Source organism: Seriola dumerili, unplaced genomic scaffold (assembly GCF_002260705.1).
Source record: "Seriola dumerili isolate Sdu_G_001 unplaced genomic scaffold, Sdu_1.0 BDQW01000138.1, whole genome shotgun sequence".
NCBI classification, from domain to species: Eukaryota; Metazoa; Chordata; class Actinopteri; order Carangiformes; family Carangidae; genus Seriola; species Seriola dumerili.
Window position 1 is genome coordinate 1,305,785 of NW_019174393.1, and position 26,943 is coordinate 1,332,727.

The 26,943-nt window shown below is 43.7% G+C and overlaps 1 protein-coding gene across 1 annotated transcript in view; it reads left to right on the top strand.

Annotated features, from left to right (window-relative positions):
• Positions 1-16,709: 16,709 nt before the first annotated feature.
• The window catches only part of gata3 (GATA binding protein 3), a gene marked incomplete in the record, with an annotated part of 10,938 nt that continues 704 nt past the window's right edge, over positions 16,710-26,943 (top strand). Inside the window, 6 exon segments of the mRNA XM_022749271.1 lie at positions 16,710-16,996; positions 17,174-17,591; positions 18,473-19,006; positions 21,192-21,337; positions 23,570-23,695; positions 26,321-26,943. Coding sequence (XP_022604992.1) covers positions 17,357-17,591; positions 18,473-19,006; positions 21,192-21,337; positions 23,570-23,695; positions 26,321-26,611 — 1,332 coding nt within the window.

Sequence of the window (26,943 nt, forward strand, 5' to 3'; positions counted from 1 at the left end):
ACGACACAGGCCGGTGCTAGCTGGTTAGCATGCACGTTTGATGCTGAACTTGCAACGTTTCTTCTAAACTGGTACGTAAACAGCTGCTAATGCTAACACTAGCTATGTAGCGGTAGCAACACTTACAAATAGCTTCTTTAAAAAAATAAAAATAAAAAATGGAAAAGTTTATTCTTGACCTCAGAAACAGTAAAGTGACAAAAAAAAGCTAAAAGAAATTTGGCCTTGATTTAAGAATATGAATATTAATGGTTCAGATAACACCAAAAAAAACAGCCAGATGTGAAACACCTGTTATGACATCACTGCTGGGGGGTGTGGTCTGTCTAGTCTTTAGTCAACTACACTTAACGCACATGATGCATCTGCTTTTTTAGAATTGCTCTGTACCAATCCTCATAATAAAAAAATGATTAAAATAGAGACAGTGAAACAAGCTTCAGAAGCGTAAATGCTTTGCTGTTCTTTGGGAGGAGCATGTGTACGAGTCCTTTTTGATTAAAAACAATTAAATAAATAATTGGAAACGGAATGATTTAATAACATGGTAACAGTTTTGTGAGGTCATAGCAAACAGCCAATCCAAATCTGGTTACTGATAAGTGGCTGCTTTCTTTCATAAAAGTTAAAGAAAGAAAGTTAGAATTTGCACAATTGAACAATCTGTGTTAACTTACAGTTTTATTCTGCTTACTCCTGAAACAATATCCCAACCTTTCATCAGATGCGTCGACTGCGTCAGACTGTTTTTTTTAAGCCGGAGAGCAACTCGGTCTATCTCCTCATTGCCCGCGGATCTTCTCCCTCCTTTATCAATTCTTTTTAAAACATCAGCTTTTCAGAAGCTGTTAGGGGTGCGATGTGAAAGGAGGGCAGTTTGAATATTCTAAAAAGCTTTTTCTTTAAAGACAGGCCTAAAGCATCATCTGCAATTACACTATTCGTTGTCAAATATGTTTGCATATTCAATATTAAAAAAAAAAAAAACCTCCTGGATGTGGCTTAATTTAAGCAGCCTCATAGGCGACATGCAAACTCTTCAACAATGTGCTGGAGAGAGATACCTTATTAGCCTTATTATCATTATTCCTCCTGATCAGTCTCCTCCACCAGATTGTTGTCCTTCACCTAACTTTCCTCTTTATCGTGTAGACACAGACCAAATAAACTCTGCAGACGCCCGTGGCTCTCCGCTGAGAAGCAAAGTTGGTCGGTTGTGAAAATAAAAATTATGAGACCACTGATGCCAGGACTGAGTGAGGAGTGGGCTATGTTCTGACAGGTGTGGTGTCATGTCAACCGAAAGGCAAAGACGTTTTGAATTAATGAGGCCAGGTGATGGAGGAACTGGAGCCAGCTCTCTCGCCTGCAGTTTGCTGGAGACCTGGTGCGCCGCTTATTTAAATAACCGCCCTTGATCTCGCTGATCACTAGGCTATAGGCTACTTAATTAAAACTAACAAGCAGTGCATTAACACCCTGCCGGCGCGCTGACACTGTCAACCTGGTTGTGTGGAAGCGGCACCCTGGGGAGAGAGGGTGCAGTATCCCAGATGGAGGTGAAGCAGACGGTTGATTTAAAATGCCAGAAAGAAAGATGGCAGGTTTGAGCACACTGATTGAAAGCGAAGGCATTTCTCACTGTTAGGGGGTGAAGGAACAGTGTGTGTGTGTGTGTGTGTGTGTGTGTGTGTACTCAGAATAAAAGCAACATACCCGCCTAGGAAGGCCAGCCTTGAGCTTTATAGACGGGTGCTTTGATGAGAAAGGCCGGTTCATCTTCATCTTCTCGTGTGGACGTCGTCTCCGGCTGCTGATGATGCTGTGCAGCCGAGACAGAAAGGAAATAAGATGTAGGGGGAAATGTGATGGGTAAGCCAAGGTGTGTCAGTTTTACCACAGATGTTAACCCTTTCACATCTGGTTTCCCTCCCTTTAGGTAGCTTTCAGGTTGTTAAATCCTCTCATTCAACACAGTCTGATGCTATCACACACACACACACGCACATATACATATATGGAAATATTCTAGATGTCTTGTGCATTATTTTATACACATTTCACAACTGTTTAACATATTTTGGAAACTTTGGGATCTGGTCTATAATTTAGAGTAAAGTTGTGGGATTGGAGACGGTTTGGCTGCACAGTATGAGTTTGTTTTTATTGCACTGAACAAAATAAAACGACCTTATTTCAGACTAAATGAGCTCGAACATGTGGCGGCGACAGAGCCGTACGTATTTGACCACTTGACTGTAATGTCAGACGGATTTAATCAGCGTCACCTCTTTACAGAGCAATAAAGTTTGGAGAAATTGAAAAATCCAGTGCACAGACACTCTCCACTTCACCCCCCCCCCTAAAATTAGCTGATTTTAAATAAAGTCTGTGTGTGTGGACAGTGAAGTAACAAGTGTGATCAGCTTCTCTCCCTCTGGTCGCATCAAGGATTTCACTGAATCGCTGTTTTTGTTGAAGGAGGGAACGAGTTCTGTAAAAAATCACCTGTTTCACATGGAAGCCTGAATTAACCCCCCCCCCCCCCACCCCCCCACCCCCTCCACCGTTCACTTTATAGCAGCCTAATTAGCATCATTTAAGATAAGTTTATCTGGGTGTAGATATTATTAAAACGATGTTGAGAAAAGTGGACTCTGGTGCGATTCAGCTCGGTTGCGGCAGTTTCAAGGTGAGACCGAGATAATTAATAATCAATTAAGGAGCAGTATGGATCGGAAAAGCAAAGCAGTGATAAGTACATTTATTCAAGTACAGTATTTAAGTTCCATTTCATGCCATTTTATACTTGTACTTAATGACAATTATTTGAATAATAAAATTTGATTTTATACACAAAACGTTACATTTCTATATAGATTGAGCTTCCTAATGGGACATGAATCAGCTGTACACAGTCATGCATCTGCAATAATAATACAGTGACGTCATTTAAACACATCAGGGGGCGACTTACTACATCTATATGTTTGATACTTGAATTACATTTTACTAAGTGACTTAAATAAAGTTTACAAAGTTTTTTTTCCACTGTTGTAGCATGTTACTACTTTTACTGAAGGAGTGATGTGAGGTAATGAGCCCCCCCCCCCCCATGATGATGAGTATAGTAACGGATGAATACAAACTACACCTGAGTGAAGTAACGAGTAACGTCTCCCCTCCGCTCTGTTTGTGAATGACTTTGTGGCGACCTCTGTTTGCAAATGTGCCCCCCCCCCTCTCTCTGCACCCCCCCACCCCACCCCCACCCACACCCACACCACTCCTCTGTCATTCGCAGAAAATGGAAATGGCTTAGCACTATCGTTGCCCCCGGCAACCATCTGAGTCCCCCATCTCGCGGTGGAAGAAATGAGTTCTGAACAGGCTCGAGAGAGGCAGGGATTAAACATGATCCGCGGACGGACTGTTCAGTCAAAAACCACGGCTCTCCAGCCCCCCCCCCCCCCCCCCCCCCCCCCCCCCGAAAAAAACAACCAAAACTCAATATATACTGTGAAACCCAAAAAGGTGCGTTTTATTTGGAATCGTCCGTTAAAAGATAAATAAACATATAAATAAATAAATCAGCTGATAATGAATCCGGCCTGGTGCCTTTTTGTAAGCTATTAAAGCGGGAACTCTCTCTTCGTTTTTAAAAACAAATCCGTTATCCTGCAGCGGATTTAGTGGTGGTCGTTATATTCCAATGCCAAGAGGCGATGGATTAAATTAATTAGCCTGGTGAAGATTAATGACAATGCATAGGCCTTTTGCAGATAAAGGCATGCACTGTGTGTGTGTGTGTGTGTGTGTGTGTGTGTCTAATTTGGGAAACTTGGGAGAGTGGTTGAAGGTAAACTCTGCTAAAATGAGAACAGTATAGATTTTGTGGTTTGAATTGATCTGTGAATGATGAGGTTCACAGTGTGAGACTGAACTGAAGCTCTTTAAGGACGGATCCATGATTTTATTTATTTACTGTGACACTGAAACACCAGCTAATATTTATGTTTCACTGAGGAACAGATTATTTTAGATGTATGACATCACACACTACAGTACACTGAATGCTGAAAATGTGTAATAGATGTGTTTAAAGTAGTAACATCTGGATTTATGCACCTTATGATCAGCTGTAGTGTTTTCACATCTGCACAACAGCTGCTATATCCAGCTGACTCAGTGTCTTATTCAACATGGTAGCTATTATAAGGGAGCTATTAATACATGTATTTAAATATATATATTTGACGTCGGCTGCAGATTTTTCCTTCTCAGACTCGTTCGTTCAGACGCTTTTAGAAGCTGGAAACGTGTAAATTCATCCAGTGATGCACAAGATAAAAGCAGATGTTAGAAAAAACAAGCCTAAAAATAATAAAATCATAATATTGTGAAGCTTTTGCTTCTCATTGTAACTGCACACACAGTCACTTCATTCCTCACAGTGGTGCTACTGTAACTTGCAGTCACCACTGATGTAATAAGAAACCACCACTGGTATAAACACACATCAATAAGATCAGAATATCTTTTAAAAATAGACCAATCAATATGAATCATTTCATTTTAATGTAGTAATTTGCGCTTTATTTATTCTTAGAAGACTCTCTCTTCTTCTACTGTTTATTTGGTGCTTTATTTTATTATTTATGTCTCAAGCTGTGCTGTAAGTTGCTGTAAACTCTCTACATGTAAAACAGCTTTTTCCTGAAGCGATTATAAATTATTAGATAAGGATCAATCATCTTAAAAGAGAGAAAATACTTTCCAGATTTCTTTTCTAATAAATCTCTCCACCAATATTTACCATGATGAAAACAACTGAAAAATAAAGACTGAAGTCCCTGCTTCCTCCTGGAGGAGTAATCAGATTACAGTAACGCACTACTGGTGCCAGGCTGTCAGAGACATGCTGAGAGAGCGGGAGAGGGCGGGGAGAGTGAGACCCCCCCCCCGCCACAGCCACACACACACACACACACACCCTCCCCTCCCCATGCAATTTGATATTCGCCTCTTTTGACAGTCATTTAAAGGGGATCTGGAGAACCCGATAGCCGGGGACTTACACCCCTCCAAAGGCTTTCGGGACACTTTAGCCCGGCTCGGCTCGGGCCCCGCAGCGCCAGAGAGTCGCCAGGCAGGGTGTAAACGTTAAATGTTGGGCTATTTGTTCCGTGGATTGCGAGGAAAATCAAGCCACTCTTTCATTCATTCTTTTTTTTTTTTTTTTTTTTTGAAACCCTCCTCCCATTCCGCCGCCCCCCTTCCTCCCTTCCTCCCTTCCTCCCTCCTCCTCCTCCTCCTCTCTCTTTTCCAGACTCCACAACCCCACAAACAGTCATTGACTAAAGCGGCTTAGGGAGTCTCCTAATAACGCTTTAACGAATTAAAAGCAGAAGAGAGAGGGAGGAAAAGGAGAGGGGAATGTTTAGTAATTGCTGAGACTGTACAGACAAAGAGTCCTGACGCGGTGGAATAGGAGGTTATCTGCCATCGTGGCGGTTCCTTATCAGTGGATAAATATTTGTATATCATGGCCAACCGGGGGCCGCTCCGCGCAGCCCTCTAACGCGTTGTTGTGATTGTTGCAACACAGGTTGATCTACATGGAGATAGCTACTGTAGGATAGCGGAGCCGCCGCGCACCTGCAACGCGGGGGGTCGCGTCCGCCTCCCGCCGAAGCCATTTTTCAATTATGAGGTTAAAAGAGTGTGTTTTTAATAAACGACTGCTCATTAAAGAGGGAGTACATTCCCCTGCAGATAACAGGCAGGTCGCTTTGTGCTCATCCCTCCTGGGAGTGACTCCTGACTCGATGTTTGTCCTCCCCTCCCTCCCTCCCTCCTTCCCTCCCAACTCCCCAGCCTTGCATCTCATTAAGCTCATCTCCACATCTCTATCTGTATCTCCAGTATCTGGGCCGCAGCATCAGCCCTCTTATATGGCCTGTCTCTGCGCAGACAAAAAGATGAAGATTTCCTTTCACAGGGTGAATTAAAATCAGGCTATTTTGGAGAGGGCCCCCCCACACCCCACACCCCACCCCCTCCATCCCTCCCTCCCCGCTTTAAGCAACAACCAACGTGATCTGGTTGTTTTTCTTTCATATGAAACCCTCACTGGAGTCCCAGTGGCCACCCAGTCCAGGATTATTCTGCTCAGCCAGGAAAGAGGAGGAGGAGAGGGAGAGGGATGGATGGACGGATAGATGGAGGGAGGGAGGGCTTGCCTGGATACCCAGCCGCCTGTAAGTGTCCATCCCCCGGTTTGTTTGACATGGCAGTGTCCCTGGGTATAAAAAGCGATAAACATCTGGTGGCGCTGCCAGGACATTGGAAAATGAGGGATTGGGGAGAGGCAGTGAAAGAGGCGGCGAAAAGACTAAATCATAATGAGAAGAAAGATGGGCAGAGAGAGAGGGAGAGAGAGAGAGAGAGAGGGAGACAGAGAGATGCTGATCAGCTAATTACAGCTGCAAATAAAATGCAAATTTATCCTGGCACGATGAGCATGCCCAAGTTTAAACATAGCGCCATCCAAAAATTCAGAGATGCGCGGGCACAGTGCCAATGACGACTTCCAAACAAAGACTGATTATCCAATAATAATAATATTATTATTATGATGAATATTATTATTAATAAATGTATATATGTGCTGTTATCATCATCATCATCTTTATTATTATTGTTTTATTATTATTAGCCTGTGCACAGTGCATCCTGGTGGTGCTCAGACTACCAGGCAACCCCCCCCCCCACACCCCCCCCACCCCTTTCAATAATAAAAAAAAAAAATGAAGATGGCATGCCTCCCAACAACAGTGACACCACCATGCACATGATGCTACACATCCACAATCCAACAATTACAGTTCCCGCCACACTGTAGCTGCTATTTACGCAGGGTGAGGGGAGGAGGAGGAGGTGGTGGTGGTGGTCTTGGAGAAGGGGGGGGGGGGCACATTGCCTTCCATTCCCACACCAACACACACAATCTTATGTAGTGATTAATGATACATCGCAACCAACGATTAATCATGGAAAATTAAAAAAAAAAAAGAAAAAAAATCTTGGAGGTGCTCATGAGAGCTGCAGCAGTGGCTAGATCAGGTGGGCTCTTGGAGGGGGGGGGGGTGAAAGGTGTGGGGTGGGGGGGTGGCTGAAAACGAATTAGCTCCATCGAATCTTTTTAGATGCAAATATTTTGTTATCTCCACTTTGCTGCACTGTTTTTCAGTGTTTATGATTAATTATCTCTTCTTGGTGAAAAATAAATCATGCGAAATTAGGATCTAGCTGACTCCACCGGCGTAAGCAGAGATGGCAGGTCGATGCTGTTAATTTCAGGTTGAAATTGACACACTAATTATAGTGCAGAGTGCTGCTGGAACACTAGCAGGCAAGATTATACCTCTGTGCTTCTATTTTTTTTTTTTTTTTTTTTTTTTTTTTTATCAGATCCCCCTTATATTTTACCAATTAAAAATCGTAAAGGCATTTCATTGCCCCGGGATAAAAAAGCAGCCTCTCTCCTAACATGGCCATCACTTTCCCCCATCAGATTCATTGTGATGTATTAGATGCAATAAATTATCCCATGTAACAAAACATGGCGAGCTGAAAGGCTGATAATCTGCAGAGGGGAGATAAGGATTCATTATTCCAAATCATTATGAATCCAGCGTTGGCTGTGACTTCTTTCTTAATCAGCTTCTGTGATCCTGGATACGTGAAGGGAGCAGATAAGAGCAGAGTCGTTTATAATTCTCCCCACCTCGGCCTAATATTTTAAAATAAAATCGCAGGGAGAAGCCGCCGTAAAAAAAAAAAAAAAAAAAAAAAGGAAAAAGAAACACACACACACACACACAGACACGCACACACACAGACACACACACACACACACACACAGACACGCACACACACAGACACACACACACACACACACACATTTGGCTTAACGTTTGGAGGGTGCACAGGACGAGAATAATAAAACACATTGAGAAAATAAATAAGTAAATAGATAATACGTGGCCCATACATTTTTGGAGGTGTTTTGTCTCAAATTAAGGTCATCTTATTCGACATTTACAGCGGAGAATCATGTAGGCAGGGAGAAAAGGGAGATATATGCTGCAGTATTTATTTCACATTTGGAGTGGGAAGTGTCTAATAAAATTTAGGCTACACCGGGAGGCTATAAAAGCGGGTGACCGTAAATGATTTACTCCGTTTATGCACTAACGGGGCAGAAAAGCCACGGTACAGGGGTGGGTTACAGATAAAGCGCTAGCTGCTCCACTGGATGGTTTTTGCTTTTTTTTTTTTTGCAGCTGCACAACTGCAAAAATTAAGTCTAAAAAAAAAAAAAAAACAAGAAAGAAAGGAGAAATGCATGTGACTAAAAAAAAAAAAAGATGCAGGTGTATTTAATCAGAATATAAAGGTGACATTATGGCTCCTCATTCTACCTGCTGGTGAGATTATAAATATCAACACCGCTCTGATAGAATTGCTGGGAATAAAAGGCCAGTGCAGTGCGCATGGGCTCTGCTGCTGCTGCTGCTGCTGCTGCTGCTGCTTCTCCTTCTTCTCATTCCGGGCCCATGTGTCGCTACCGGAGGGTTTTTGTGCGTATAGCTTGTTGTCAGCCTCTTGCTGTCACGCGGGAGCTCGCGTCAAATTCTACATTAATCACGCGATTTCACGGCGCGGCGCGAGGAGAAGAGGAGCGTGTGACTTTGGACTTTTGGAGCTGCCGTTAGGACAGATAGGATGTAGCTACACTAGCCCGGTTCTGAGAGCGCCAAAAACAGGACACTATAGGCTATTATGGCCCCTTCATGTGATACAGTGTGGCCTATAACAGTAAGGTAAACCCCTAAACGGCATCCATTTACAATTAATTAAGCACTGACTCCACAAAATCTACACCCCTCCTCTTTCCTAAAAAAAAAAGGAAAAAAAAAGCACGTCATTTTATATCCGCTCCCTTTCAAAATTAAAATGTATTTTCCCCCCTTATTTAATTGTATCCAGACAGGAACAAGACACAAAATTGATTCTCTTCTTGTTATTTCCCCTCATAATTAATCTTTTTATTACACCTATAATATGCTTTAATTATCTGCGGCATAAATAGTGGTTTAACCGCTGTTTATATCAAAGCCATCAGTGTGCGCAATTTATCGCAGACGCATATTAACTTCACCTTTACATTGAGATCGAAGAGCTAATCATTCCCGAAAATAAGCACTTTATTTACGTCAAAAGGCAGATTAATAAATCATTACTATCTGGATGTGTTATTTTGTAATTCCATTTACTGAAATACTAATTCCATAAATGAAAAGCTCTCCGCTTATACCCTGCACGGAAATACTGAATTATTCATTGGTTTTAAAAAAGACACATTTGGCTGTAGCCGCGCGCGTTCGTAAGTTTATACAAGGACTGTTCGCGCCAATTATCTTTAATTTATTACCTTAATTGAATTCCTTTCCCAAAGATAGATTTGGGTGTGATCAGTTTACATTCTCCTTCAGAGAGTCAAGGCGCAACACGAGAGATACCAAGCATTCAGCATCCTCTCCTCTCCTCTCCTCTCCTCTCCTCCTCTCCTCAGTGCATTTCACACAGAGGAGGATCGGATTTGCTTGGTGCTCCTTTCAATCAACCATGGTGTCAATAAGCAGGCTAGCAGTAGGCCTCTATATTGCTGCGGGATAGTGCTGGATGCATGTGTGAAGCCGTTTTTTTTTTTTTTCTCAGAACAACTGCTCAAACCGTCGCCACAGTGGCCACAATGCGCGCATCAGCTCCGATCACATTACCATACACGGCTACGGGAAGATGTTCAAGATGTTGTTTGCCTATACGTGTTGTTCAGATTGCTGTAGCTCTTTAATTGCTGTGGAGTTGGTTGGTGATGAGACACCAGCAGCTACGGCTTCATCTGTCCTTTTGTGGCAGAGGAGGGAGAAAAAAAAAAGGGGGGGGGGGGGGGGGGGGGAGGGGGGGGGGGTGCTCTTTCAAAACACAAAAGGAGGTGCAGCATTTTATGTGCCACTGTGAGGTCTTGTGTTCTTGCACTGGAATATCTGCAGAGCACAAACTGCACAGGCTCAATTCTTATGGATAATAACACACTTGCACAACATGCTCACACCACATTCATCGTATATATAAAAAAAAGGGCCACATTTGAACCATAAAATTGATTTTTCTTACAAAAAAAATCTCTCTATGTCTTATATTTTAACTTATAATTGACATCTGACAATAGCAAAGCGTTTATATTTACACTTACAGAAGTGGGCGTCACCTGCATGGTCAGGTGTTGCACTTACCCTGTGAAAATATCATAAAAATTAAGAGTTAAAAATAAAAAAAATAAAAATGTTTAAAAAGAAATGTCCCAGATAAAAAAAAAATAAAAAAAAAATCTTATTACATTATTTTAACCCTGTATTGGTTTCTATTGCCTTTTAATTTCCTGTAATGCATTCAAACCCGGAAGGGGCTGGCGTAGCTGTAGCACAGTAGCACAGTTAAGTATTGGTAAAGATTCCGCCTTTTGGTTTGGCCCAGTATGCGCGTGCAAGCCCTGTAGCCTATGCGTGCGCTCGTGCCTTATGTATATGTGTGTGTGTGTGTGTGTGTGTGTGTGTGTCTGTGTGTGTCTCTCTCTCTCCTTGTTATGATGTGACCGAGGGCGCGCGCGCACCACCACCACCACCACCTCCATCATCATCATCATCATCATCATCATCATCACCACCAACCACCGCCACCACCAACACGACGACTGTGCGAAGTGAGTGTGTGATTTTTTTTCTTCTTCTTCTTCTTCTTCTCTCTCCTCTTCCCCGTCCGCGGCTCTCAGCTACTGTCGCCCTCTCTCTTTCTTTCTCTCTCTCTCTGTCTCCCTCTCTCTCTCTCTCTCTCTCTCTCTCTCTCTCTAAATGCCATCGGCGCTTCCATCTCTATGTCACTCTTTCTTCACATCTGCAGAAAAAAAAGCCTCCACCCGTCCAGCGTCCACTACAGGTCAGTAAATATTTAGATTTGCTTCGAAGCCGGTGCATCCTATGAATGCTCTGTCCAATGGGCTGCCTCGTCCCCTTCAGCGGCTCTCTGTATATGTGACAACTCAGTGATGTCGCTCGGCTGTGAATGATTGTAAACTTTTACGAGCCCCGGGGAGCTTCTTTTTCTTGCATTGTTAGCTTTAAAATAAATGAAGTTAAACGAAGATTTTTAAAAAATGGTGTGGCTTAAATTTTGCATTTAAAAAAAAAAAACAACAACAACAAAAAAAAAAAGACCGAGAGTTCAGAGAAGAAGAAGAAGAAGAAGCTGCCGGTTCCAGCCTTTTTCATTTCTCTGTGTGCACTTGCTGAAAAAGAAGGGGCTGTAGTGTCGGTAACGCTGGTTAACAACATCCATAACGACCGCCATTGTTGCCTTTAACGTCGCCGTTAGGTTAGCTAGGCTACACCGTGTTTGCTGTCGCTGCTATTTCTCGTTTGTTTTGGTCGTTTTTGTTTTTGTTTTATTTTAAACACTACCGGAATTCGCTTTGCTACAAAAAAAAAATTTACGACGGCGTCCTTTCCGCCAACATGTAGTCATGTGTCAAGCACGACTTTGGGAATGATATGTAAAAGAAAAAAAAAATAAAAATAATAATGATAATAATGATGATAATAAAAAAGAAAAAAGAAGAAGCTGCATTTCTTAAAATATTGAGCAACCTACCTCAAAATAGCCGCAGATGAGGGGTTTTTAACGACCTATTACCTACCGCTCAGGTTGGCGGTGTAGGCAGAATCCCATAGCCTACAAGCCGTGAAATTGATCTGATTACCTTGCCGGCGGGTCATAAAAAAAGAAGAAGAAGAAGAAGAAGAAGAAGAAGAAGGAGAAGGAGAAGAAGAGGAGTTGGGCTTTGCTGAGACTGCGCTTCTCTCTCTCCCCCCCTCCTCCTCCCCCCTCCACCCCCCCCTCCACCCTCCTTCGTTATTAGTTTCCTCCATGTCGTCTTTGGTCGATATGTCTTGATATGGCGGAGAGTTAGAATGAATAGGATGCCAAATTAAGGGCATCACACGCGCACAGTCACGGGCCAAGAACTCCAACGGTTATTTGCATGCAGAGGAGGCACGAGCGCGAGAAAAGAAGCTCGCGCACCCTTTCCCCAACCCGGTATTTTATTTATATTTTTTATTTAAAAAAAATTTGTGACTATTTTTTTATGTTTTTAAAATATCCAAACTGACCTCTTCGGTTATATTAAATATAGTAAAGTAAAAATATTATTAAATCTGTATTACTAAATCTGATGCTGATGCTGCTGCTGCTGCTGCGGTTTCATTTAAATCTTTGTTTTGCAACGTTATTATAAGGAGGTTGTTAAAATTGTGGATTTAATCAAAAATAATCAAATTATAGGAGTTAAATGGTGTTTAGAGGAGTAATTAATAAATAATCCAGAAATATTAATGGCTTTTGTTTCTGTTGGGCATGCATAGTGCTAAGAGGTGAAAAGGCCCGGTTTGTTAAAGGAAAGATTACATCAGTGTGTCTGGCGAGAAGCGATATAGACACAGATAAGAATCACAAGTCAGTCAATTGGCAGACCGTTTTGTTTTTCTTTTTTTTTTCTTTTCTTTTCTTTTTTTTTTGTTCCTCTCGCCGGGAAGAATGACACAACATACGATGAACTACTTTGTCTTTTTTGTTGGGTTTTTTTTTTGTTGTTTTTTTTACACACTCGTAAAAAAAAAAAAAACTAAAAAAAAAAACGATGATTTATCCTACATCTTCTCATTTCAAATCATTCTAGGAAATCCACTGCTGTTTTTCAAGTTTCACGCGCTCGACGTGCAGAATTTGACGCCCTCATTTTGTTCTAAGAAGCCGAGTTGATTCACACGCTGACAGAATTGCAACCTCTTTTATATATACATATATATGTGTGTGTATGTGTGTGTGTGTGTGTGTGTGCGTGCTTTTCTTTTCTTTCTTGAAAAGATTAGAAAGGTAACAAATGACTCACAGAGTATGAAATGTAACATAAGCTACAGGCTACCTGCGGTGCTGCACTGGTTTCAAAATGTACAGATGAGCCGGTAGAATATTTCACAATGACACCGTGACTGGCCTGCAGCGTTTTTAATCAGTGACTGGGCATCTGCATTGTTGTAACAGGCAACACATGCAGCACCAGAGCCGCTTCACCTTCTTTAAATAATTTATTATCTCTCTCTCTCTCTCTCTCTCCTCTCTCTCTCTCTCTCTCTCTCTCTCTCTCTATATATATATATATGTTTAGCCTCTAACATCTGACCTGTGTGTGTTTGCCTGCGTTCTGTTGTATTTGTGTTGTGCCTTTTTATTTTACTTATTCTTATTTTTATTTGTTATCAAGATGAAAGATTAGATATTATTCTCGGACATTTGTATATTTGTTTGTTTATTTTTGGTCTGTTAATGTTGAAATGAATGAGAGTGTGACACATCATGGATCTGGATATCAAAGCTTTAGATAAAACAGTAAACACACACACACACACACACATACATACACACACACATAGACACACACACCTTTTATTATCAGGGTACTATTTTAAAAATAATTGTATATCTTTTGCGTGTTTTGTGATTTTTTTAAATTACAAAAAACGTTAAATGTATTATTATTATTATTATTATTATTATTGTTATTAGCCTATTATATAGTAGTAGTTAGACCAGTGGTGTTATGTGTAATTTTAGTATTGTGTGTTTGTATCTCCCTGACCTCGCGGAAGGAAACTATTATTTATGAGGAAAAACAATGATTCTAATTTGCTGATGAGGACATACACAATATAAACACACATACATACATACATACATACATATACACACACACACACGCGCGCGCACACACACACTCACAGGCGTTATCTAAAAACATTTCATCCTCCACATTGGCAATAATAATCCCGTTCGTGTCTTAAATTCTCATCCGCAATGTAGCACAAAAAAAGGAAGGAGAAGAAAAGTGCGCCATGTGTTGATGTGAATCAGAACTGGCTGATATAATCACTCAGAAATTATCTCTGCCATCAGAAAGCCGGACTGGCCTCTCGCCCACTTTTCTTTTTCTTTTTTTTTTTTTTATGAATCAAAGCTTTACGCACAGCGGCGCTGCTATTTGTAGGCCATTAGCTGCAGGAGTAGACTAATGCAGGGGGGGGGGGGGCTCACACACACACACACACACACACACACACACTGACAGGGAAGAGAGAGAGAGACATGGAGCCACTATTTCTCCCTTCGTGGCGACAGTTTTGGGATTATAAATGACAACTTTTTTCCAAGAGAGCCAGTTTTATTCCGCGCTGAATAAATAAAGCTGCGGCGTTATTGACACCGAGGCTTGGGAATCAAGTCATGGGATGGCTTCCATGTCCCATTCTCTAAGCTTCGATACATCCAGTCAAGAAACAAAAAAACATAATCGGGATTTTAGGCTACATTTACCGTCATGTGTTGCCTCCGAGCACCTATAACTGGTAGCCCTACTTTTGTGGATAATGGCTCCGCGATACTTTTCAAGAGGATAATTACACGAGTCCGCTGACAGCTTGACAATGGCAGCTACAGCAGTTTGCATCCAAGTTCAGTCTCAGGTTTGTCTGAGTGAGGAAACGCTCCCTCTGTACGCGCTCGTGCACGTGTGTGTGTGTGTGTGTGTGTGTGTGTATATATGTGTGTGTGTGTGTGTGTGTGTCTCCAGGTAGGGCTATCCTGGAGAGGAAAAAGACGACACTTTGCCAAGTCTCTCTCAGTCTGTGCTCCCACGCGCCCGGCAGAGAACAACCTCGATATCAAAGAGGGAGGAGGGGGGAGGAGGGGAGAGGGTGGGGGTGGGAATAAATTGCGAATATAGCCTAGACGAACACGCGCTAATGGAGCCATCACCTGAGCGTGTGGCCTTGTAGCTTTAAAGCCTCCAAAAATGCAGCTAATCAATGCTACTATTGATGATTGATGCTACATTTCATGCATTGTTTTTGTGCGGCCAATATATCCACCCCCCCACTATCGGACAGAATCTACCTGATATTAAAACAGTCACATGCAGGGTAATGTTGATACCCTCACGTGGGCGTGCGCGCTCCCGCTGCCATACCTACTGCGCGCTGCGAGAGAGGGTTCATTTCCTGACTGTTTACACTGCGGTGACGTCACATCCAGTGGCGTCGCCGAGGCTGCCCCCACCGCTCACACACACTCACATTCACACACACTCACACACAGATACCCCCCAATCTACTACTATTACACACAGCCAATATGAAAGTATATGGAGAAGCCGACATAAAATACTTCCCCAAGGAACCGCCGCCTCCTCTTTGCCGCGCAGCGAGGCGGAATAACGCTGCAGACGCGCGGCATCATGCGTGTGCGACACCGGACATACAGGGTGAACTCCTCTCTGATTTATAAGGAAGAAGCTGCCCTTTAAATCCTTTAAATTGAAGCTGCTTATTTGTTAAACTTGAAAAGAAAAAAAGAAAGACGAGGTGGGACGCATCAGTCTCTGCGCGCGCTATCGCGTTACATTAAATGCACTGTTTTGAATAAATAATGACACGAGCCATTGTTGCTTGTCTGTCTGAGTTGCCGCAGTGGGTTTAGGTTATTGCAAAGATAAGTTAACTGACAGCCAATAAATAACAGTCTACATTAGGATTTCTCTCCTCTCTTCCCTCTCTCTATTTTTTTTGGAGACTGTATAAGCTCAGTCACCCAGGCGTCCTTGTCCGTGCCTGCTTCACGGTGAGGAAATCGGCTCAATTTGGATCTGCCATTAGAATAATGTGCCTGTCACCGCGAGAGGACGCACTGTCACAATTTTAAGAGCGTAAATGTCCCGCAACCTGCCACTGGCCCAGAGCAACAGGCTCTGCTGCAGCTCCTCTTCTTCTCTTTTTAAACTGCAGCAGGAGGTTTGAGAAAGTGCAGACTTAAGCCGATGGCGTAATAAAACACTAATATTAGTTTTAATTATTTTAATTTAGGCTGTATTTATTTGTGTATCTGCTTTTATGAGAAGCTGAGGCGTATATGTTCTATTTTTAAAGGTTTATTTGTCTTTCTTTTAATATCCTATTCATATTTTATATTTTTTACACATATTAGTGTTATATAGATGAATTTATAATTTATAATTACTTCCTACACCTTTAACTTTCCACCCGCACTGTGTCGCCATTCACAGCAAGGGTGTTAGGCCTCAAAAAGAAATCTCCTTATTTATTATAATATTATCTTTTATGGCAAGGTCATTGAAAAAAAAAAAAAAATCTTGCAGCACTTCTGCATCTCTCCTGGTCCACGTTATATTCAATTAGGGCAGGCCCCTCCCCTTAACTGATGACACTGACAGACCCTCCTTAAGTTGCGTCGCGCCACAGCTGTCTGCAAGCATTGAGCTGCCTGGCGCCATCCTGAAAGAATGCCTTCACTGTAAAAAAAAAAAAAAAAAAAACAAAAAAAAAAAAAAAGGGGGGGATTGGAGAGAGAGAGAGAGAGAGAGAGAGAGAGCAAGAGAGCAAGAGAGAGAGAGGTAGAATAGAGCAAGGGCGAGGGAGTAAGAGCCACACAGAGCGAGAGGGAAAGAGAGAGAGAGAGAGAGAGAGAGAGAGAGAGGAGCGGAGTTAATGGAGAGGGCTACAACTGCGCACAAACAGAGATTTGATCAGTGAGTTTAACTTGCTGGTGCCGGTCAGTGTGCAGTGAAGCCATTCACTGCAAACAAGCCCTGCGCCCCGCACCGAGCCTCCACTAACTTGTTGAGCTGGGGCTGAAAACACTGACGTTTTTCTGAGAGGAAGAAGTTCAGGAACTCTGCGTGAGGCTGGATTCCATTTTGGACGTTATTTATATGACAACACCTTTGTTGCATTTGTAATGTGGGGTATGTTTCGTGTTTAAATATGCTTTTTTTTCTTTTTTTTTTCTTCTTTCTTTCTTTTTTTTTGTTGTTTTTTTTTAAACGCGGGTAAAAATGCAGTTAAGCGTGAGCCTCCTGTGTGTTTTTAGTCGTGCTGCATGTTGAGAAAACAAGGCAATAAATTCTTCTCTCTGTCTCCAGGTGATCAGAAGCAAGCGCGGAACCTGTGGATTTAACCCCCCAAAAAGAAACACGGATTTGGGACTGATTATTTCTTATCTTGTGACTTGTATCGCGTTGCTTCGGCGTGCATGAACATTTGCTGAAGAAGAAGAAGAAGAAGAAGAAGAAAAAATTAAAAATTAAAACACAGAGCGAAAAGCGATGGAAGTAAGTGCGGATCAGCCACGATGGATGAGCCATCATCCCGCGGTGTTGAACGAGCAGCATCCCGGCTCACATCACCCGGGCCTCAGCCACTCATACATGGACCCTTCGCAGTATCCCCTCGCTGACGATGTGGATGTACTCTTTAATATCGATGGACAGGGGAACCACGTCTCTCCATACTATGGAAACTCTGTCCGAGCCGTCCAGAGGTACCCTCCTCCTCCACACAGTAAGTAAACGGCCTCTTTAGGGCCTTTTATTTAATAATGTGCACATTATCCTCTTTAGACGTCTGTGCGTAATTTAGCCCTGCAGAAAAGACTCAATTACTGTCGCTGTGTTTGGAATTATTTCTCTTCTCTGACGGTGATCCAGAGCAGCTTTCGGTTTTGGCCTCAGCTGACTTTGTCTTTAAAAAAAAAAAAAAAAAATAGAACAGAGAATTTAAGTGCCGTAAATATATATGCTTCACCTTTAGTTTGTATTTGGGTTTGTGTGTGTGTGTGTGCCGCTTACAGCCATCACAGCCTATTACCGGCTAAACTTCACCAACACTAAATAACATTCAGCTGACTCATAATGTCAAAGTAGATTTCCAAAAGCCCGTGCGTAATTTGTTTTCTGGATCAATCGAGTGTTTAGTTACGGGTTTAAACAAATACATGTGTTGGCACAGAGGTCACAGACACACCTGGAATATTTCCGTAATGCTCGGAAGCACATTTTTCACTTCTGAGCGCGTGCACAATATTTATTATCACGCAGTATTCATCGGCATTAAGTCATTTGTGAAGTTTCCTATATTGTAACCTTTAACTTCCTGGATGTAGTTTTCTTTTGACTTATGAGTGAACTGTTGTTACACGAAGGCCTGTTCAACGGGGATCAGATGATCTCCAGCTCGACACAATCTCAGTGGAAAGTGTTTTCAATGTGCAGCTGGAGGCAAATTGTAAAAATACGCATAAATGTATTTGGTAAATATGTGCGCAAACTCTTTTATCTGATGCTGTTTTCAGGCCTGAAGCGCAAAAGAATTCCTGTGTATTTACTGTTGCTGTGGATTGAGGTCAGGTTGTGATGTTTTCTTGTGTTTCTGTGCTGCCTCAGGTAGCCAGGTGTGCCGTCCCTCATTACTGCACGGCTCTCTGCCCTGGCTGGAGGGGAGCAAAGGCATCGCCCCGCACCACAGCACTTCTCCCTGGAACCTGAGCCCCTTCCCTAAGAACCCCCTGCACCACGGCTCCCCGGCAAGCCTGTCCGTCTACCCCCCGGCCTCCTCCTCCTCCCTGTCCACCGGTCACTCCAGTCCGCACCTCTTCACGTTTCCCCCGACCCCTCCGAAAGACGTATCCCCGGACCCAGGCATATCCACCCCGGGCTCCAGCAGCTCCGGGCGGCAGGAGGATAAAGAGTGCATAAAGTACCAGGTGACCCTGGCCGAGAGTATGAAACTGGAGTCAGCTCACAGCAGGAGCGTGGCATCAATCGGAGCAGGGTCATCCTCTGCCCACCACCCCATCGCCACATACCCACCCTATGTCCCTGAATACGGCCCAGGCCTCTTCCCACCAAGTAGCCTGATAGGTGGGTCATCTTCTAGTTATGGTTCCAAAACAAGACCAAAAACAAGGTCCTGTTCAGGTAGGCGTGCGCTTTATTACATTCCCTTTTGATCTAACATTATTCCCCAGATTTGCAGCCTTAATGATCAGCCATGTTTAATCTCATATACTTTAAAAAAAAAAAAATGCCCGCGAGCAGCTCATTCATCCCTCACATGAACAAGCTCTTCTTTTGGGGCTAAAGGCCAAACGGGTCAACCTGTGCTCCAACAGGCGCATCAATGTGCCTCAAAGCTCTTTCTTTCATCACCTAACAATAATAATAATAATAATAATAATGATAATAATAATGATAATAATAATAATAATAATAATAATGAGGATAATAATAATAATAATATATTTAAAATAAATATAAAAAAAATAAATACAATATCGGGATTTTTTTTTCCTACCAAAATAAAATCCTCATGACGCAGACGAGTTCAGAGTTGAATGCTCAGATTAATTTAGGTCATTTCTTTTTTCTTTTTTCATCTTCCTCTGCACTAACAGAGAGAGGGAGGAGAGGGACAGAGGGGGGGAAGCCAGCTCGCTCTCTGGGCTGTGTCGCCCCGTTTATATGTTTAAGATAATCCCATTACTGTCAGACCAGTGCACGCCACAGTTGCATTGTTTACCCAGCGGTAGAGCACCGGATGCTGCTCGTTCATTCACAGGGAAGAAAGAGCGGGGTGAACCGTCGCCGTGGCAGAGTGCACGAACCACCGAGGGAGGGGAGAGACAGAGAGAGAAAAGGGAGAGAGAGTGTGTGAGTGTGAGGGGGAGACATTTCCAAATTTGTGAGGAGGGGAGGGAGAGGAGAAGGGGGGGTAATTATTTTAAAGGTTATTGCTGCAGCAGCTGAAAAGCAGTTTTCTGTAATGAGATTAATATCAGCGGCTTTGATGTGAGTATAGAAAACAGTGGATTAGTTGATGCATATCATCAGGATTATTCAGCATCATACACTGGGCCATTAATGCAAATAAAGATTTTTAATTCGAGGATAATGGGAGATAATGTTCATTTAAAAGATATTTCCCGATCTGTGGAGTATCTACATTGGAATGGGGTTATCAGTGCAGAGAGAGAGAGAGAGTGTGAGAGTGAGACAGAAAGAGAGAGAGAGAGTGTGATCTATACTTCACATTTCAGAGAAAGCGTTCAGCATTTAAAAAAAAGGAGCCTAAACACACCTTGTGCAATAGAAACTCTGCATTGCAGAAACCTGTGTGTGTTTTTTTCTCAAGTCATTTGCTCTGGATCCGACACAGTTCCTGTTTGATTTCAGCAGCAGCTTCTTTTGCCAAAATAGAAAGAAACACACACACACGCACACACACACGCACACACACACAGACTTGTCCTGCTGATGTCTGTCACATCTAAACACTGCACGACCCGGACTGACGTATCTCTCTCTTTGTGAAGAAGTCGGCCTTGTGTGTGCGCGTGTGCGTGCGTGCGTGTGTTTTTGCAGCTCGCAAAAAAGGGGAAGTGCGGCTGCATGAAAATGCAAAAGGCTCTCGGCGTTGCACAAAAGCCCTGTGTGAGTCTCTGCTTTCAAATAATCTGAGTGTGACTGCAGCTCCCTTGTTTCACTTTCAGACCCCCCCCCCCCCCATACTATCATCCAACTGTGAGTGCGCGTCTCACCTGTCGGTGTCACTAGAGAAGTGCCAGTCAAACCTCAACACTCCCTCAATCAATTTAAAGCAAAGGAAACATCTTCTAATAGCACACATTACTATTACAATTATAATTATAATTATTATTATTATTCTTGGCTGATGAGAGAAAGAACAAGGCCTAGATTTTTTTTGTTTTATTTTGAAATTGTCAAGGACCAAAGTGAACTGTGCTCAGTCTGAAAATCCTGTTCAAGGACACGTTGTGGTTTATTTACATGATTTCTGCCTTATGGACCTTAACACTGTGTTGACCACCAACACTAACCACATGTGTTTACTGTATGTGTGTGTTGTAAATATAGTAACTGCTGCAGTTAAATTAATGCTTTTGTTATTATCGTTGTTCTAATATTTGCTGTGATTTCACTAATCTTTTCTACCCTCAGCATAAATTACATGCATCAGGAATTATTTTTTATTTTATCTTATTTTTTTATTTTTTAAGGATTACTGACCTGGACACTGTCTCCATGTTTTGTGCGCATGTGTGTGTATTTTTGTGTGTGTGTGTGTGTGCGCGTGCTCTTGCAGAAGGTAGAGAGTGTGTGAACTGCGGGGCCACGTCGACTCCGCTGTGGAGGCGGGACGGTACGGGTCACTATCTGTGTAACGCCTGCGGACTCTATCACAAGATGAACGGGCAGAATCGCCCTCTCATCAAACCCAAGCGGCGGCTGGTACGTCCCCACCACATTTTTCTCTATTGATGACATTTTCCGTCTCTCTCTCTGTTTTTCCCCTATCCAGGAAGAAGTAGGCCTATTAGCTGCAGGAAATTGACTCGACAAGTGCAGGTCTCTGTTTTCAGATACTACCATAGAAAAAAACTGCACATATTTTTTTCAAATGCAATGACGATGCTATTTTTTATTTGCTAAAATTGTCATTGATTCACAGTTTGAACAATACAATAGCTCCCCCCCCTCTTCTTTCCTCTCCCATGTGTATTTTGGAGATGCATTTAAACTGCTTCTGCTGTAACTTGTTGCAGTGTGAGGCTGCAGGCCTGCATCAATGAGCTCCAATATTATTTTCATATTTTGGCATTGCTTAGCTGGAGCTATTTTTTTGAGGTTATTTCAGGGAAAGCCCCCCACCCCCTCTCATCAAAGCTGCATCTCTTATGAGCTTTAAGGAGTTCCCCTGCCTTCTTATGAAAAGAGAAAGAGAAAAAAAAAAAATCTTTCGAGGCAAAGATGGCTGTCCAGTTCTGCTCTGAACCTCCTTCTCTCTCCTCCACCTCCTCCTCCTCCTCCTCCTCCTCCTCCTCCTCCTGCATCTCGCCTCTAATGTGAAAACCCGACTTCCCAGGGAAAGGGCTGCCGGATATCTGAGCAGCGCAGATAAGTCGCTTTTAACAACACAGCCCCGCTTCCCCAGTCAAAACATAAAGGCTGCGGAGTCCGAGCCAGGCCAAGCACAGTCACGACTTGAGATTGTTTAGTGTTATAATCCACGCTTAAATACACGAGGATGGGTCAGGTGTGGGTAATTGCCACGCAACATGTGAGTCATAGATGAAGGAAAATGGCCAGAAAGAGACACCAGCGGAGGATAGGCTGATCACTTCTTATTAAATCCACCAAATAATATCTGCCCGGCTCAGATTTGATATTTTGGTTGCAGAAAATATTATTATTAGTAATAAAATAATAATAAAAAGTAAAGATAACGATGCACACACGATTTGTGGGCTTAATTTGCATAATAAAGTTTATCCCTCGCGATCTGATTGGGTATTCACAGCACGCAGCAGCAGGGGGTTATTAGGCCACCGCACGTGTATAATTGGAAATCCCTCCCCGAGATAATGTAGTCCTTTACGTTCGCGCGTCCTCTGCGGTCACCTGTCTATCGATTGTTTTTAGAGATTATAACATCAATGTCAAGGCAACTGCAGCAAAGTGAGGCTGAGGCAGGCGCGAGGCAGCTAAATCCATGAGGAGACATGACTTTGACTGTGTCAGGATGAAGGGAGGGTTTCACTCTGCTGGTAGCCTGCAGCAGAGCCAAAAATACACACTCTTTCTTTTTTCTTATTAATATTATTATTATGCTTTTAGTTGGCGTGCAGTTATGGCTCATTTCACCGCATCTTACATTCATAATTTCTATCCATATCCTGATTGCACAGATCCTATATGAGAGGTTTCATGTATATGAAGACTTTCAGGCCCCCCTCCCTCCCTCCCCCCCCCCCCCTTTTTTTTCTTCTTTTCATCTCAATTGTTTCACGTCATGAGATCCACATTTAAAACAAGCCTTCGTGGCACTTTTTTAGGGGGAAATTTAATCAGATTTAATAGCTCTCCCATTTCAAGGCACCACTTTTATGTCTTCTGTAAATATTTATTCTGCAGGAGGTATGTGCTCTGTGACGCTATTTTTAGCCTCGAGTGAAAGCAGCTCTGTTTTTGGTATTTATGTCTTTATTTTAAACTATTTTCAGCTTTCAGTGGATGCAAAAAAAAAATAGAATTCCTATGTATATAGAGGTATAATAAAGCCTTTGCTGACTACTATGTTTTAATGTTTTTTTTGTTGTTTTTTTTAAATAGCTTTGAGTGAAAATAATGACTGTATTTAATCTGTAATGAAAATGCATTTTCTTTATTGCATTTGTAGCAAGAAGCCACGTGTACAGGGCTGTCAGAATTACACCTAAACACCCACAAACACCAAATTCATGGTTTTTAAATTGTAGATTTGTTTTTTTATTTAAATGCAGGTAAAATGCACCAAAATTCACAAATTTCAACTCAATTCTTGTGTTAAAAAAATAAAAAAAATAAAAAGAGTTCCCTCAGGAATGGCAGCCCTGCATGTTGGCGTTTAAACCTTTACATTGATTTGCGGTGATTACGCTGTCATGTGACGTTTTGTGTGTGTGTGTGTGTTGTTGTGTGCAGTCCGCAGCCAGGCGGGCAGGGACGTCATGTGCGAACTGTCAGACGACAACGACGACGCTGTGGCGGAGAAACGCCAACGGGGACCCGGTGTGTAACGCCTGCGGCCTCTACTTTAAACTGCACAATGTAAGTAATAAACCTTCATGGTTGGGGGGGTTGTGGGGGGGGGGTAGGGGGAGGAAGAAAAGCAGCTCTCACTAACCCGAATCACACAGCTCTTGTCTTGAATATTTATTCCTCTCCTGCCCCTCCTTTTATTCTCCTCAATCACGTCTGCTCCTCCTGCCCCCCCCCCCCAGAATATTTTATCTGACTCGTCCCTGCAGAGAATTTCCGGGGCACGGCGATAACAAATACTGTAGAATTAATATGATTTATTGGCAGTAAGTACGAATCTAAAATGTATAAGACCGAAGTGAACTAAGCCTGCAGCCGCATTGCTTTTCAATATTAAAGAAGGGGGGGGGGGGGGGGGGGGGGGGCCCTTAATTAAAATTCGATTAATTTCCAGGCCGATTTTTTTTTTTTTTTCCTTATTTCTGGCCTTTTGGTTCCACGTGCGCCTGGGACTTGAAGTCCCCCCTCTGACCACCAATCCCTCTGATTCGTTTTGGGTTGGTTAGTGCCTCACCACATCATTTCACATCCTCAATCTGAAAACCCCAGGGACTCGTTTACCCCCCCCCCCCCCCCTCTCTCCTCTCCTGTGCACAAAGCTGTCACTTCTAATCAAACAGCCATTGTGGTTGAAACTAATAATGATAATAATAATAATAATAATAATAATAATAAGCAGGCTAACTGCTCTGGAGGCCACATGTAGGTAATATTTTCCCCCGACAGATAAAGGTTGTCTATATCCCACATCCCTGTGTCAGGGGGAGGGTATCCTGCTTGTCACGCAAAGTGCTCCCTGTTAAATCATTTTCCCATGTTACTTTTGGCAGATAGTCCGGCGCTCCAGAAACAGACTCAGACCAAGGTTAAAAGGAGAGAAGAATAATATTTCCCAGTTACACATTAGCATTTGAACTGACCCCGACCTCGGTGTAATTGTGAAATTAGTTTATTTTGGTAAATCCAGACTTCTGTTGGGGCTTGCTCCCTTTGAAACAAATTCCACATTCTTCATGGAGAATTTAGCTGAAGTCCTTCTTGCTAGCCCATGTGTGTGTGTGTGTGTGTGTGTGTGTGTGTGTGTGTGTGTGTGTGTGTGTGAACAGTCCCAAAACACCTGATGGTAGCAGTCTGTTGTCCTGTAAGCGTTGGGCTCCGATAAGAAACTTATGCAAACACAGAAGCTGCCACAAGCATGAGGTCGTGTTCACACCCAAAACACAAACAGACTCAGTGATCAGGGGGGTGGGGGAGGGGGTTGTTTCTCACCACGTGTGAAAGATACCTTTCTCATCTTCCTCGAGCGGAGTACAGTGTTGTTCAGCTTCGATGGGGTAAGCGCGGCGGGGGCTGAGGTTTCAGGTGGTTAGCTGCTGCTTGGTGCTGGGGGAGAGGATGTAAGAGGCTGCGCTGTGTATTCTGCGGTGGTCATTGACTCAAACGCTCTGGCTCCTGCTTTTGTTTGATGTGCCAGGCGGCGGCGGCGGCGGCCCGAGCACAGGTCGGAGGCTCAAGGCTTCCTCTTGTGAGGCTGCAGACATCTCAGCATCAAAGAGCGCAGGCCCTGACCGGCTTCAGGTGGGCGTAGCATGCCTCAGAGCTGGAAGCAAGGCAGAGAAAGTCACCCAGTATGGAGCCACATCTTAAGAGAATGAAACCACATCACATAAGGGAGGGAGGAGTGGGGTGGGGGTACAGATTTCTGCCCTCTGCTAATCATCGAGGCCATTCTGCTTAAAGAGTCAGCGAAAAAATGCCAATGTCTCAGAGAGAACCAGAGAGAGAGAGAGAGAGAGAGAGAGAGAGAGAGGGAGGAAGAAATCCCTGTTCCCATTTCCCCGGGAAGAACCCGCTCAGAAAGATCAGGAAGCCAGTCGGCCTCATCCACCTCCCCTCATAATCCTGCCCACAGCCGGAATTCCATCATCCAGCTCTCATTCCCGGCTAAACCTATGCTGGAATATGGCAGCTGGGGCCATTTTGGCCAGGAGACGGCCACGCGGTTGGAGGAGGGAGGGAGGGAGGGAGGAGGGAGGAGGGAGGGGGGAGGGAGGAGTGTTTGAGAGCAGGACTTGGCCGACGCCGGCGGTCGTCATGGCCATGTGTCTCTGTGGTCGACTGGCTGCACATTAGCTGCCAGACCCTTCTCCGTCTCTGTTGTGTGCACACACACACTCTCTCCATCTTCCCTCCAACCCTCCATCTTTCCCCCCTTTTCTCCCTTTCTTTCTGGCATGGCCGCAGCCTCAGATACAGTCCAGCTTAAAGGAATCAACATTTTAAATCCACCCTGACACACACACACACACACACACACACACACACACACACACAGTATATATAAACAATCTTCTGTTTCAGGATGGGACAGTCAGATTTGCCTTGTAATGGGACTCCATTACATATCATTATGTTCCCCCAAAACCCCAAAGTCTGCTTCTAAGAAAACTAAAGAGCTCAGTGTGCGCCGCATTTTTCTTATTTGTTTTGAGACGCGGCGGCAGCAGCTACTTGAGCTCTCGTTCTTATTGTGTCGCTTAATGTAAAATGGCCTCAGCTTAAGATGTCTATCTAGCCGCATCTGCTGCGACAAAGTGCTAATCTGCCATCTTCTCTGTCTCCTTTCGAGAGCAGATCAACCGACCTCTGACCATGAAGAAGGAAGGCATCCAGACCAGGAACAGGAAGATGTCCAGCAAGTCCAAGAAGAGCAAAAAGTCCCAAGACAACATGGAAGACTTCTCCAAGAGCCTGATGGACAAGAGCAGCTCCTTCAGCCCGGCTGCCCTGTCCCGCCACATGTCGTCCTTCCCTCCCTTCTCGCACTCCAGCCACATGCTGACCACCCCGACACCCATGCACCCTTCCTCGAGCCTCCCCTTCGCCCCCCACCACCCTTCCAGTATGGTCACAGCCATGGGTTAGACGTCCCCGTGCTGCAGCGCCCCTGAACCCTCGGCCTCGCCACCCACCACCACCGCCACCCACCACCACCATCACCACCGCCGCCGCCACCGCCACCGCCACCACCGCCCCTCGGTACCTCTGCTGACCTGCTTCCATATCCTAAAAGACAAACAGACTGCTCCTCGGCCCGACCTACGCTCCCCCCGTCTCACCACCGAGCGAGCCGCGGTGCGAGAGCGACAGGCTTTCGGCTCCTTTGCCCTCAGTTGTATCTTATTTTTATAAAAATCAAAGCGTACCTCTGCGATGTGAATGCTTTGCAGACTTGACCTGACTGTGGCGCACTGACC